At 44.2% G+C, this 15883-nt stretch overlaps 1 protein-coding gene across 3 annotated transcripts; it reads right to left on the bottom strand.

Annotated features, from left to right (window-relative positions):
- LOC111860256 (ceramide synthase 1-like) lies at positions 1-15584 on the bottom strand. 3 transcript variants are annotated; one of them, XM_023843755.2, is made up of 7 exons: positions 14410-15584; positions 5522-5681; positions 5058-5238; positions 2920-3081; positions 2645-2792; positions 2096-2241; positions 1-1838 (listed from the first exon to the last, which is right to left on the bottom strand). In XM_023843755.2, the coding sequence occupies exons 1-7, from the start codon at positions 14656-14658 to the stop codon at positions 1796-1798; spliced, it is 1089 nt and encodes a 362-aa protein (XP_023699523.1). In that variant the 5' UTR covers positions 14659-15584; the 3' UTR covers positions 1-1795. The 3 variants fall into 3 exon arrangements, with proteins under 3 accessions (XP_023699523.1, XP_023699524.2, XP_023699525.2); XM_023843756.2 differs by lacking the exon at positions 14410-15584 and adding an exon at positions 13584-13710; XM_023843757.2 differs by lacking the exon at positions 14410-15584 and adding an exon at positions 5818-5909.
- Between the last annotated feature and the right edge of the window lie 299 nt (positions 15585-15883).

Below are 15883 nucleotides of genomic sequence, written 5' to 3'. Positions count from 1 at the left end.
TTTCTGGTTTTCACATTTTATTTGAAGGAAAAGCTGGGCACATGAATAACAGTGGATACACTGATGGTCCTTTCTCAGTAAAAAGGGCCAGTTTCACCCGAATGGTCAAACTGACATTTGTCAGGCTTCACACCAACAAATGAGCCACTTGCAAAACCTGGAACACCTATACACTTTAATTAAAAAATGTCCATGTTTGAAAAATGTAAATCCCCTATTACCATGTTTTAAATAATGGAAAGTAAATTTTAATTTTTTTTTTTAAAGTAAATACTTTTTTTATCTTTCGATGCCCGCTGCTTGACAGTCTTTACTACGCATCAGAAAACATTAGTTAGCGATGGACAAACTGGCACATCATGAACCATTTGCTGTACTTTCTAACCCCACTAGATGGTGCTCTCTGATCCAAAGGAGGATACAAAGCAACCAGAGGGCTCCATCTGGTGGGGTCAGAAAACGCAGCAAACCATCCATGAAGGATCATTTTGTCCATCACTAGTTATAGTTCCCCTTTGAATATGACTGTGACACGCAATCACGGCCGGTTCTGTGGATGGGCCTGGTACATCAGGGCCGTGGTTAGCCAAGAACTCAGAGTCACACCGGTGCCATAGAGAACCACCTACGGAAGCACTGGCCCAGAAGAAGGGTAAGCGGTGTTCTCAGAACCAGCAGGCGATCCCCGGATCGCTACGTGAAGCTGGACAGGAAGCTGTGCTAGTAAATGATGCTCACCCACATGCAGGCTGTTAGTACAGTGGCCCTGAAGTGGGACAAAAACTCAACACAAGGGGGGAAAAAAATGTCAAACTGACCAAAGGGAAGCATTTTCTTGAGTTTTTTCCCCATTTTTTGAATGTAGCATTTTGCACTTCAGGGCCACTGTATGTTACTGATGATTGTATCAAAGCTACTGTGTCTAATTTGTACGGATTACACTTAGCAATGAGCCAGCAGGCCCACAACCAGTGGTCTGTGTAGGCAACACGCCAAGGACCTCATAATAAAAATGAGAAATTAGCAAAACTGCCAATTTTTACAGCCCAGTTTCAAACCATCTTCTAAACCATTTCAGAACCATGTGATTATCTCACTTCAAATTCCACCCTTATTATAAAAAAAACAAAAATGCAATTACTTAAATACTTTAAATAAGCTACCAATTATAGCTATTAGTTACCAGCCTTCTTACCTTTAATATTTCAACACACGTTAAATAACTAGATTTTCCACATGAGAAATTCTGATTTTATCCCTTATTTGAACACAAGTAATATTGTGAAACATTACAAAGACAGATCTAAAAATCCAGAGTCACAAACAAACATTTTCCCTCATATAGCCGATTCCATGGTTGGCGACAAAAATTGCTTCACCACAGAAATGAAAATGACAGTTTCAGATTACAGCCGGAAAAAGACCCAGTTCTTTCAAATAATCATGAGTATAGTGAATGCCACTCTGTCACATGACACTGACAGTCAGCCCTGCTTCCTTAGTGTATCTGACTTAGAAATACTGATGTATCTACTAAACACACCCTGCTTTAATCTCACTGCTGGAGCTGTTGTGTACTTTGTGTAAGTTAGTAAGTTGCCAAAAGTCAAAGGTAATCTGAAATAACGCTCACAGTGTTGTTACATTATAAAAAAAAAAACATTGTTTAAATGCTATTTTTGGATACTCATTTCCTCTAGACCAATTGGCACCAGTCTTGGCCTTGAAACCATCAGATGGGTACGGAGTAGCCTGTATTTATAGCATCTTCCAGCAGGTGGCACTTGTGAGGTCATTACGTCTGCTTTTCTTTCACGATACCATTCGTCGCTTGTTTCCTAGAAGGAACAAAAAAATATCGACCTCTATAAGTAAGGTCATAGTCAAAGCCATAAAACTATCCAAGGCCATAATTCCAGTTCAAGGTCACTTGATAGTAACGCAATAACGCAAATCTCGATCATCGGTTAGGGACACAGTGTGCTGTCACTGAAATACTAACGGGTTTGTTATGGACGATGTCACAGCATTACAGATGCCGAGGTACGGCAAGGCACCGGGTGCTGGCCGCTCTCTGACGGGCCTCTCGCCTTACCCTCTCTGCCCGGCGCCGCGCTGCTCCATCTCGCCGTCGTGCCCTTCCGGCCGCGATGCCAAGCATTCACCTCCCTCGTACTCCCGCACGTCGCTGACCCCTGCCATCTGCCCCTTCAGCACCCTCAGAATTAGCTGCACTATGTACTAGAGGGAGAGTAAGAGCTTTGTGAGCGGGGGGGGCGGGAGGCACAGATGCACACGAATACATCGACACTGGGCTTCTACGCTCATAGGGACTCTGCTCCGGCTTCCGTCAGCCGCCGTTCGGAGCAGCGGAAGGCCGATAATATTGGGCCGGATGTGTAGTGATGAGACGTAAAAGGTGTGTAGCAAGGCCCTTGTCCACATCCTACAGGAGAGCCCGAGGAGACGCACCTGGAGCCCCACACCACATCTTGCAAGGCTGCACATTTAAACCACATTACAAACAATGGTGCAACGCATCCCAGAGTTTCAAAATTTACCAAGTTACCAAATTTAAGCGTGATTTGCCATGAAACCGGTAACCATTTCATCCCCAGCGGAAAGCCACCATCCTGGTACTTACCAGAAACCAGTAGATGTTCATCACAAGGAGAGCGAGCAGGAGTGAGTTGAAGAATATGTAGAACGGGATGTTGGGGACAGACGCCACACTGGATATGCAGGAGGCGTACAGGACTTTGAGTGGGAACCAGTAAAGTCGAAACCAAAACCTGTACAAGGAGCAGAAAAAAAAAGGGCAGGTAAGCTTGTGTGGTTCCCACAGGTCCACGGGCACCAAGCAGCCGTCAGCGTTGAGGATACGGCTCGCCGTGCCAGTGAATGCCACGCGGGGCTCACCAGGTGGCCCCAAAGCTGATGAAGCCCACGCTGGACAGCACGTCGTTGAGCGTGTGGAATGTGCCGCCTCTGGTCTTCAAGTAGATGTTGAGCTTGGTGAACTCTAGCTGGATGTCGTTAATGTCGTGGAGGAACAGGACCAAAAGCCCGATGTTGTGGTACCTGATTTGGGTAAAAGCAAGTTAGCTGGAAGGACTTCCTCTGTTTCCACTGACCATCTATCACAGGGCTGTCAAAACTCAGTCACTGAAAGCCACCAATTCAAATATAAAATTCAATTCAAAGCCACCAATGACTTTGCAGGCCAATCAAGGCTTATTTAGTTAATTAGAATCTGTACAATTAAAATGAACGTCCTTCAAAAATTTATTTCAGTATATTCCAAATTTCCGCACAAAAGCTTTCTTTAAAAAACCCAGTAGACTTAATGCATCATTTATTTGGAATGGTAAAAAACCTAGAATCCGGAAATCATTCTTACAAAGGCCTGAAGTACAGGGCCTGCTTTAACAATTGAACCCTGTCCCTTATTGGGACGTTTTGGTGATCCATCACAGAATTTAGCTGTACAAAAAGCATAGTTAAATAGCACACCGTACTCTTTTCTCTTGGCAAGGCATCTCATTCTCTAAATTGGAAGGCACCCCCCCCCCACTTTGGTAGGTGGATCTGTGACATTATGTCTGTTCTGAAGATCGAAAAGATGAGATACACACTGAAAAGCCTTGATGTGCGATGGTAGCCCTTTGTTTCATACGTGGAGCGTCTGACAGCACCTCTCAGCCCTGGCTAACGGACATTGGGTGGTAAATATTTGGTTAACTACTCTAAGGACTGGTTTTTTTTTTTCCCCCCGATTATTATTTTTGCTTTGCTGCTTTGCGTTCCTTTCTCTCCCCATACTCTTGCATGTCATTCCCCTGATCTATTTGTGCTGTTGGGGAACTTCAAAATAAAATTAACTGACAAGGAAAATAACAGAATGAGCCAAAACTTACTTGGCCTTTAACTTTATGTAAATAACGCAAACTTTGTAGTAAATATTACTCCTGAAAATTCTAAACAATGATATACAAAAATATCATCGTTATTATTACCAGAATTAAATTAAATGCATGCGCTGGACCGATGAACTGTCATGCCGGTTACAGTCGGTCAGAAGCAGCAGGTCCGGAACATTGAGTTTTCAATAAATTACATGATCACTGGCGAGAGAGAGTAGTTGATAAGACCAAGACTGTCCAACGGCTCTTTTATAATGAAGTCCGATATGGGGCTGGAAACCCGTCCAGCTACTTCAAATGAGGCGACAGGGACTGGAGCCACAGAGACAGGCCTGCAAGTTAGCATCCCGTGACGTCCAAGGCCAGTTTGCCAGGGCATTCAGGCCAAGAAATAACTAAGGCTTATCGCTATTGCTATTATGCAGTCGTATTTTAGAATTTTTAGTTATGTATTTATTTTTACAATAAGCAAATAAGGGTCTCTTAGGTTTTATTCAGACACGTCAGTAGATGCACACTAAGAAAATCAAATTATTGCTTGAATTCGACTAAAACCGAACTTTTAAGGTACACCTGATCGCAATTAAAGCTTGTCACTTCATTTGTCCACCCAACCATTATTGTTAATTTTATTATTTTTTTTTATGTCTGTGACGTAATAGTATTGGGCTTTTTCCAGTTGACCTAACCAGCTGAAAGGAGCCATATCGCCACCTACTGTAGCAGAGTTGGAAATACTTCTGTCAAAAAATCAATTCCCCTCACATAGTCGAGCTATAACCGTAGTTTGACTTAGCTGGACATGTAAACGTACTGACTGACTTTGATCCTAATTGTGTTTGTGGTTTAATAATAAATCATTTCAGAATAAATTCAAATTTTTCCTACTGAACTGAAATTGCACCGAAGTCTGAACCCAAAACCGTTTCTTGTGGTGAATTGTGAATTTTGTGTATCGTTACACCCCTATTCCCAGGCTATTTTAAACAGGGTATCAAAATCATTTCATGGGCCGTGAGCATCTTCTTAAAACCCTAAGAGACCAATGAAGGTGATGCTGCAAACAAACACGTGGACCAGTGTCTCCTACTTGACTTAACCCCATTTAATGGGCAGCCAAGGCGGCAAAGTCACCTGAAAGCGTAGGAGAAGGAGATCAGGGCCAGAGTAATGATGTGGTGCACAATCATGACGATGGAGTCCTTCCTCCAGGTGTCCATGTAGAACGTGGCGTATATGGAATGAGCGTAGAAGCTGCCCTGGATCAGGTAGGCGATGGCGATGTCGGTGGGCACCAGCATGCCACTCGTCCAGCCTGATTGGGGACACAGAGGGGGGGTGTGTCAGGTCCACTTGGTGAGACAGACACCTGACAAACCCTCCTGCCAAAAGTACTGAGGAAAGGAGCTGCTGGATCCTAAGGATGCACCGTGAGGAGCCACCCAAAGCATCTGCCCCATCATTCGTCTCCACAGATGGTGACTTTGTGAGCCCTTCGGCTTTCCCGCTTCCTGGGTTCCTTGATTTGGAACAGAACCCAGGTTTTGAGGAATAGAAAAAAGGAACAGAACTATCTGGGTGTAAGAAGCCCTTCTTACCATAGAACACAGAGGGCGGGTCCTGGAAGAAGGAATACTGGGTGAAGAAGAGCAGATATGTGCAGTATGACCAAGACATGCAGTAGAACATCAGCTTCCATGCACTCTCTGGCATCTTCTCAGCATCTTTGGGCAGGAGGCAACACCACTCAGCCACTGGCTGCAAGACAGAACAGACACAAGCCTAATCAGCTAGATCTGGGTTCAAAATAACAATAAACAGATTATATAGCTAGTAGTATTGCACAGGGCAGCGATTCCCAAGCTGGTCCTTGAGGACCTACAGACAGACCTACATTTTGTTTTTCCCCATGACTATGGTCAAATATCATCTGTCTCTTTAGTAGTTTGAACAGTTTTCGGTGGCCGACGAATCACAAATGAATAATGATCACAAGGTGCAGCGAGTTCACTCGCAAATCATACATCGCTTTTTTCATATCCCTGGCACAACCCATAACTGGATTTTCCACTAGCGCTACTCCCGCCTCTCAAAACTTTGTTTTCACAAAGGCTGCAAATTGCTGTGCTACTTGACGCTGTTAAAAGCGTAAAATACTTCCAGATCGTTACCCTCTTATCTGATGTTCTTATGCTAATGCTAAGATTATACAATTCCTTGGTGAGACCTCACCTAGAATATTGTGTGCAGTTTTGGTCACCATATCTTAAAAAGGACATTGCGGCCTTAGAAAAGGTGCAGCGTAGGACCACAAGAATGATTCCTGGTCTTAGAAGAATGTCATACGAGGAAAGGTTAGTTGAGCTAAATCTGTTCAGCCTCAAGCAAAGGAGACTGAGGGGGGACATGATCCAGGTCTATAAGAGTCTAACAGGTTTGGATGCTGTTCAACTGAATAGTTACTTTAGCATTAGTTCAAATACAAGAACTCGTGGCCATAGGTGGAAATTAGCGGGAGAACATTTCAAACTGGATTTAAGGAAGCACTTCTTTACACAGCGTGTAGTCAGAGTATGGAATAGTCTTCCTGATCAAGCTGAATCCTTGGGTTCCTTTAAATCAGAGCTAGATAAGATTTTAACAACTCTGAGCTATTAGTTAAGTTCTCCCCAAGCGAGCTCGATGGGCCGAATGGCCTCCTCTCGTTTGTATAGTTCTCATGTTCTTATGTTCCTCATACTGCAAAGGTTATGCGCATGACATCACAGCAGGCGGAAGTCACTGTGCTCACACCCACAACTCGGCAAATAGACTAAGCTACAGCCTTAGTGTTCAGCTTGAAAAACAGCTATCGGTGATGCCATCTCTGCACAAATACAGGAACTGAGTGTGCAGTCAGCTGAACAGGGTGCAAATGTCCCCACAGACACTGTCAAATCAGAAATCCTACAGCGGCCTTATCTTTCAAAATATCCGTCTATCAGCCTCGATCCAAACCCTCAAAGGTCAACAGAAATATCTGTCTGCCGAATCCCACGGAGCATTTCACAATCAGAGGGGGACGCTGGATGGGGTCCGACCTTGCAGAAGGGTCTGCCTGTCATCAGATAGCCCCCAGGTCCCCACAGAAGCACTGGGAGGCTTGGCAGGTCTCGGGGAGACACACAGCTCATGTGAACCACACAACTCTCACTGTTCCTGCACCTGATCACTGCGATCAGCTAAGAGCCTGAGACATCTACTGCGCTGCTTGAAGGGAACGCGAACCTCTCCCTCTCACACTGGGCTTTTCTTGTCTGCTTGCTTGCCGCCTCGAAGGGGCCCTGGTCGCATTTCCGCTAAAGCAGCTACTGGCAGTGACTGACCGCAAGAAGTCATGCGATCGCACGACACCATCAAGGACAACACAATGTGAGCTGGGTTGAGGGGGGGACTGGGACTGCACACAATATGGCTGCTGAATTAAAATTTAATAACAGCAGCTTAACCAAATAAAATGTATTTCCAGCGCTACTGGGAGCAAAAATTCCCTTTCAAATGTTCACTTTCTTTTAAGAAACAATGTATATAAAATAAATTAACGTAAATTCTTTGTTTATAAAAAAAGTTCCTTTTAGATAGACCTGGCGTATTGCAGTTAACATAATCCACATAAAATCTGAAGGAAAATTATACACCTAATTCTCTTCTAATTTAATATTCATTATTCAGTTACCACATCTATAGTTAAGCTGCATTTTTTTTTCTTACAAATCATTGGTTTTCAACCATAAGTGCTTTTTAAACATATAAAGTAAATTAACATTTCATGAATTTGATGTTCTGATAGCCCATTTTCCAGAGATTAATGAAATTATTCAATCCATCCATCTTTCAATCACTTATCTTGTACAGGGATCGTGCAGCCTATCCTCAGAACAGGGCACAGGACAGCGGATGTTTGTATTAATGTCTTTGTGGGGACCCTCTCTGCATTTCTATGGGCACAACCCTAATCCCAACAATGACGACCTGAACCCCTACCCAGCCCTAACTGTGACCATAAGTAACCTAACATAAGACATGCTTAGTTTTTTGATGGCAATCACAGATTTTTATAAAATGTTTCCCCCCAAAAAAATGCCCCAAGATAACAACAGGTTTTAAATATATGCATCAGTTCGCCTAACCGGATAGGTTTGGGCTGCAGGAGCCCAGTGGAAACACAGAGGTGTGGCTGACAAACTCCCCACCCTTGGAGGCGACACCCACAACAACGTAAAATAACAATAAAACTAAAAACAGAAATGACAGGCTGTGGCACTCGTTATTTAAGTGTAAACTCAGCGCATTAAGCATCACATAGCTTCGCCTTCAGGGCTGGATTCCGGCTTACTGGTGCCGTGTGGCAGTGGAGGTTTGCCGGGCAGTGACATGAAAACGAGGAGATGGCGTCCTCTGCACAGCTTGGGCCGTGACTGTGCCGCTGCGCCCATGCGCCCCCCAGGTGCCCCCCCATCCGCCTGCTTCCTGCCAGTCAGGGTCACCCGGGGCGCACGTGCGATTTGCATGAAGCAAATCAGTCCCTGCGGATGTTCTCTAGAGAGGCCTGTTCTGATGAGGACAGTACGTGCTTTAATGTAAATAAGTAAGAGTCGTCGCACAAAAACACTGTAACAAGCCTTGGGTTCCGGGAGATACAACGTACTATTGTTAATAATTTCACTAAGATTCTCAGAGAGAATTTGCACAGTTCATTCACCGCCAGTGAAAGGACCAGAACGAACCCCATATGCAGAAATCCTATTCACTACAGGAGGACATGCATAATTCAGCTAAAATATTTAATATAGGGATTTGATGCTGTATGGATTAACTCATCAAAAAGGACCCAAAAATGAGTGTTAGAGCTGGTGCCAACGGAGAACATGAAAAAGAAAGAGCGGGAGCAGAAAACGCAGAGCATTCAGTTCAGTGAAACAGAGAGGGTACTCCAGTTCATAGTCCCACTTTCTCTGAGGGAAAAGCCCTTCACAAAGAACGGCTGGTCGCCATAGTAACAGATTGAGGATAATAGGACATGTTGCCAAATGACAACAATGTACTAAAGGCACTTTGCTCTCAGTAACCAGCTGCTCCCTGCCTGTATCTCCATGTTCTTAGTGCTCTTCTCTCACTTTCTTCCTCTATGGGCCTCAAAGCATCTTTCAAAAGACTGTTACACAAGATGGCTAAATGGGGGGGGGGGGTGCATTAGGTAAATCAGCCTCTCTCGCATCTGTTAGCAGACAGATGGCAGCAAAGGGACAATAGCGCCCCCCAGCAGACGGCGGCACACGGCACCGGGGCTCTCTTTGTTCTCAGCTTCTTTGGCCTTAAGCTCCGCCCACCTGGCTTCCAAACAGAGCTGCTGCTCAACTGGCTGTCTCTCCAAAGCTCAGCCAATGGGGTCAAGTCATTTTTTATTTATATGGCACATATAAAATCAGGCAAAGTGCTATACATCGAAATAATACATTAATTAATAAATAAATAACACACATAATAAACGCAAAGACACTGGACAGCGTTACACAACAACCACATAATAATAATATTAATAATAAAGTTTGTGGTCTCCAACCACGCCTTCAAAAAGGAACAAATACATGAGAAAAGACTGTGACACTCTGTGCAGCTTAAGTGGATAATACAGTAAATAACACGGTAGATAGAGTAAAGTTAGCCAGCAGCAGCAAAACTCGCCACGGGGGACGGGGGCCGTGGAAGACGGGGGCCAGCAGCCACAACATTGTCCTAACAGTCAGGCAAACAGGGGTCAGCACACAGAAGTGACCCCCCCACTCTCGGGACTCTCCTAGCAACATCCTGCCAGCGACCTCAGAAACAAATTTTTGCCATCTTGCATTTAATTCCCAGATTTTGCTTTCACCTGATTAGCTTGTTAGTTGATGACAACAAAAACGTTTATATTTTAATTGCTTAAGTCCACTACTGCTTGTTTCGGAATAACATGATTCTATAAAAAGCAAGAGACTTGGGAATAACATGAACTAAATTCTGGGGTTATCCTTGCACAGAACCTGCTGTCCTCAAGACAGAGAACAACTCTCACTTTCTTTGGCCAAAGACCAAGGCATATAAAAAGCCCAGTGTCAATTATTTCAGTGGCCTGGATAGACAACAATATTATTAGCACAACTTACACTCTTTTTTACACCACTTGCATTAACATTAGCCAACTTACTGCCTAAAAACAAGCAATGATACACTGTCCAGTTGCTGTACGGGAAGATAGTGAGTGTCACTTATCTGTAGCTCTTTTCCACTGCCACCAAGAACCGAGCTACAGACCAAGACCTTTAGCGTCACTGCTCGGTAGCTCTTTTCCACTGCCACCAAGAACTGAGCTACAGACCAAGACCGTGAGTGTCACTGCTCTGTAGCTCTTTTCCACTGCCACCAAGAACCGAGCTACAGACCAAGACCGTGAGTGTCACTGCTCACTCTGACCAAAAGCGTGACCAAACTGAGCTGGATACATCACCACCATCTGATTGGTTGAAATGCGATACTGGTGTTCTGTGCATGGATTATCTGAAGGAAATAAAGTACATTATATATATTATTCATTATTAGTACTGTCGCACATCACAATGTACGTATTGATGCATTCCTGATAACTCCAATTTCCAGCCTCCTTCTTAAGGTACTATGGATGACCATATGGAAGAACTAAACGGATTCGTGATGCAAATTTACACGAGCGAATGCTAATTCCGCTAGCTTTTGATGCTAACATAAGACAGATTCTCACAGACCTGCTTGCGGAAATTAGCACACAGTAAAATAATAATAATAATAGTAACTCATGACGTACACCATGTGACCAGTAAATGAGCGGCTCTTCAGGTTTCCCCGATGACTCTTGGGATTAGCCTATGATTTTCTGTTTCAGGGGCTACAACCATATTTATATAAAATTCACCGAGATTCATGCAGCAGGGGTATAAAAAAAAACAGATCCAGAGGCAATGGGTAGGAAGTAATGGTTAAAGACCAAAAAGTTTAAAGTTCAAGTTTCATTAAGGGGCCAGCCATAGTACCTTTGAACTGGATCCTAGTCTGAATTGCTATAGTGCACTGTAAACAGGTCACAGCAACAATAAAAACCGTGAGGAGGCCCTTATACACTCACCATGCATGCAGACAGAAAAGAATAGCAGGATCCCTGCTATTGTCATGCGTACAGCCACACAAAACCGAAAAGTCAGACTCATGTGACAGACATAAACTCTGCTATACTCTCCTCCTCCACAAATCCAGGGCCGATAAGCCAAGATAAGTTTTTGATTTGATTACGAGTTAGTAAGTTCATTCGGGTCAAAGGCAAAAACTGCAAAGTCTGGTCACAGTAACCGAAGAGAAATGCTGAACAATGAAAAGTGAGGCAGTGTGAGGAAACGCAGGGTCCTCTCATCTCTGTGATACCGCCGGAATTTATCAGCCATTTTACTGACGGGAGATGCAGGGCCGGTCTATGAACAGCTACGATAACAGTGCGGACGCCTCGGTAAAGACAAGGGCTCGTCTTTCAGTCACGACTCAGACCCAGTTTACAGCTTTACCCTGGAGAGGAACTGCGAAATGTCCCACAAAGCACTGATGAAATCTCCAACACGGCCATCAGACCATCCTTGTCAAAACTGAAGCTGCTTATTGTCAACCACAAGGTGCCAGTGGTCTAGAACCTAGTGCTGTTCATCCAAACCAAAAACCAACTTCTGGTTCTTTCTTAAGCAGCATGTCCTCGTTTAGGATGAGAACGTCCTTAGAAATTGGCTCGATCCAGGACCCTTTCCCCGATTATCATTAGGAACAGCTGCACAAGCAGTATTTGGTGGAGTAGATTTCATATAAATATGAGAATCACTGCGCTTTTCATGCTGTAATTAAAATCATGTTTGGTAAGCATAGAGATATGCTGAACAATTAACTTCATGTGCTAAATAAATAATTCGATAATTTGGTAAATAACACAGTAGAAGACTGCCTTCAGGTTCTCTTCCTAAAAGCAGAACCAAGCCAACATGTGGGACACACATGACATTTGGATCCGCCCTGTGGTTACACAAGAGGCCAGCGTCACAGACATGCGCTCATCACAGACATGCGCTCATCACAGACATGCGCTCATCACAGACATGCGCTCATCACAGACATGCGCTCATCACAGACATGCGCTCCTCACAGACATGCGCTCCTCACAGACATGCGCTCCTCACAGACATGCGCTCCTCACAGACATGCGCTCCTCACAGCACATGTGTAGAAGCATCCTGATAGATGACTGACTCTGTAGACACACACACACAAAGCCCCTAAAACTGAACACTTCTCAAATACTGACAGCTGTGAAATCATAACAGAAAACTGCAAGCAGAGTTACTCTGAGGAACAGCCGTGTCTGCGTGGGTTTTATCTGGCATGCACTTGGTTGAAGTTGGTTGAAGAAAAAATAAATGCAACTATTAGCCAAAGGGCTCTTATCCAACCCGGGTTCTAACCCTAACTGATTTCAAAGGCCTGTAGCTTCATTTCACTGCAGGCCAGTGTCAGATAAGCCTTCACTGGTCTTGACCTCTGACCTGATCACATGGTACTCTTTATTTCTGTCTTTTCCTTTGACAGTGACAGAACGGTGAACTCGTGAGCATTACACACTCATTTGCTGCCCGTCTGTCATTGATTGGGGAGAGTTACATAACCAACACAGACCGAAAAAAAGGTGCACTTGTGGCCCTGGATGTGTGTCTGATTTCGGTCCTCCTCTGCCATTGAGAGCCAGATTTATGCAACACTTATATAAAGCAGGTGTTTACAGGAGTAGCAGGTAAGTTAGTGGCGTAAGGGAATAGTGTTGGTCACAGAGGGGGAGCAGCTGTCAGACCTTTGAGTAGTGGGGCCCTAACGTGAGCTAGTCTAAACAGAAGCTAAATAATGTAGCACTAAGCTTCATGCTCCTTGGCAGGTGTTACAACACAACTGGAAATAGAAACAACATAATAAATTACGATAATCTGTTCATCTTTACAAGTGCCGCATTCCACAGAGAGACTACTCCCCTCAGAGTGACTACTCCAAACATACTCCAGTAACAGCCTTAACTGCTCTCCGGGCCCCCACAAAGTACTGTATTATATATAATATTTATACTTGTATAATAAAAATGATATTATATATACCTAATGAGAAAGAAAAAGAGCTTCTGCATTAAGTTTAGTGTTGTACTGAAAATTGATATATGGTAAAAATCTGCATCGCCTTATTATAGGAGACTGCCTACAAAACTACGCATTGTGCTGCGCATGTATACGCATGTGCCTCTGTCTGCGGATATCAAGCTTCAATAACTTTCACCTGACTGTCCATCGTTTCCTGGTCATTTTCCACATCCATTAATATCCTTTACTCTCAGACAGTTTTGTTTGTTTGGTCAACGAGCAGCTTCTCCAGTGGAAAAAGCATCTGCCTCACTTGTTGTCCCTCCCACGGTCTACATACACTGAGATATGCATCACTTCCCGCTATATAGTAGCTAAAATCTAATGGAACAAATGCCTCAGAGCTATTAACATCTATGGATATCCATTTACTTAGGATCCCGTTTCCAATCCTCACCATACAATGTCCAAGGCTGTTTGTCTGATTCCACATTGCGCTGAAGATGTGGCTCAGACAGTAGTTTAGAGCCATCATCCAGTGAGACTCACATCACGTCTCTGCTGTCCGACTGCTGCGATTTAGGATCCAACGCAAACACGCTGAGCCAACTATCGGACTCGGACATCATCTATCCTCGCCGTCTTCCAGCTAAACTCTACGGAACCGTAAAAGAATGAGTCACTCACCCTGAAAGTAATACGCCGCCTATGTACTGTCTACCATAAAGCATTAGTTTGCAAGTCTGTGGCAGTTTGGGTGCATTTGATTAATTTCCCTATATTTTTTAAGCAAAGAAAGTCAACAGGCTTGGCTTCCATACATAAACAATGGCAAAATTATACAGAAGTAAATAGTTCAAAAGGGACAGTAGCTTCCTAGTTAATAGATTGACAAACGATCAGAACTGTCACCGCATGGCCCCGCTGAATCAGCCGTGATAAGGGATTACGCTGGATCTCTCTGGTAAAATACCAAGCTATATAAATTAACCAAAGCAAAGTGTTAAGATATTTTAGTGTTATCGCAAATAACACTTCTACCTACATCAATGTTAGGCAATAGTGTGCGTGCCTAGAAAAAAAAACGCCGTCAGTGTTACTATAGCCTATATAAGAGGCGCTACAGTGAATGAAAACATGGGAGATGAAAAGAATAAAATGTAACATGAATGAATTCTGTGGTTTTCCTTCAACATAAATAGTTCAAATGCAGTTCAAAGCGACCTCATCTCCACTTGGTAAACTTTTAAATAACTCTGGCTAAATGTCCCCGGCAGAGGTACCTTAAAGAGGCAGCGGGTGAGCCGACGCCGGAGCGCCGTCCACATCACGGCGCACATCGCGAAGAGCCCGATCTCCATCCAGGTTATATGGGCGTTTTCCAGCAGGGTCCGTTTGGAGAGCTCCACGCCGCAGTCGCCGCAGTCCTTCAGCACGCCGAGCATAGCGGTGTAGCCTCGGCTGATCAGCTCCGAAAAGCCGGGCGGCGGTTCGGGAGCCCTGACACTCGCACCCTCCATAGGGTCCAACATGATGAAAATACAAAACGCCGACTTTTGAGGAAAGTCCGTATTTGGGAACGAATCGACCAACTTATATCTTACACACGCTTACGTATGGGCGTTGTGCAAAAAGGCAAGATAGTTGGCGAATTAGCAAACCCGAAAGCTGCTTAGTGGAGCCTAATTCTTTGTTTCTAAATTAATACACGGGACCATCGCACATGCACTAGGCTATTGTAAGGAAACCGGAAAAATAAGTCCTATATTCAAAATGCAGGGCCCAAACAATTTAACAAACAACACAAATTATATGGTTTAAAAGTGCGGTTCATAATCCTTACGCTAAAAATAAGTCCGAATCTTCAACTTTAAAGCATTTTCGCTTCGGATCTTAGTGTAAAATGCCGAGTTGTACCGGCCTTTCCCCGCACAGCCACCAGCTGCTTTTACGCTCAGCCCGCTCGTCCTGCCAGAAACTGGAGAAATATGCCGTGTTTTTTAGGCCTGCCCCCCCCCCAAAAAAAGCTATAGCGGTTCGCTGGGAAAAAGAGAGTGCGATAAAGGCTCCGCCACTACTTTTTGCGAGAAATTACAGTTCCATATCTATTAATGCTTTGCCGTTAACAGTTGCTGCACCGCGTCGATTGCCAATTCAAGACGTGTACAGGGAATGGGTTACAGTCCGAAATAATCTAGACAATCATTTAGCATTCGTGATAAATAATATTATTAATTTCCTTAGCTTTCCCTGCGGCGCCGGCCAGCGGCTCCCCTGGACAGAGGCTTCTTGACAAGTGGCAGAAATTGCGCGCAGTTTGAATCAATGGAGACTCCCGTTTATAAATCGGCACTTTTTGATGAACCCAGTTCTTTTCTATTAACATGAAGCGCCGGATGTATGTCTCTGCTCCTGTCGCGGCTTGTTTCGAGAGTCTCTGACTTCCGATAAGCAATGCAACCCCCCCCCTCCCCGAAAAAAAGCAACGAGTGGCGTGACGTAGTCATAACCCACTATCCTGTTCTACTGAAATGATAAAAAGTGCCAGTTTAAAGTGGCAGTATGACCGTCTCGATTTCTCAATATGAATAACTCTGATCAGATCGTGTTCCGATTTAATGTTAATATTTACCGTCCAGGCAAGGAAATAGATCTGGGTATGGACGGTAGGGACATCTCAATATTGTGGGAGTATGGTGTGTGTTGGGGGGGGGGGGGGCAGGGTTCAGGGCTGACCTGGTCCCTACAGATACTGAA

Source organism: Paramormyrops kingsleyae, chromosome 15 (genome assembly GCF_048594095.1).
Source record: "Paramormyrops kingsleyae isolate MSU_618 chromosome 15, PKINGS_0.4, whole genome shotgun sequence".
Lineage (NCBI taxonomy): Eukaryota > Metazoa > Chordata > Actinopteri > Osteoglossiformes > Mormyridae > Paramormyrops > Paramormyrops kingsleyae.
This window is presented reverse-complemented; position numbering and strand designations above follow the sequence as displayed.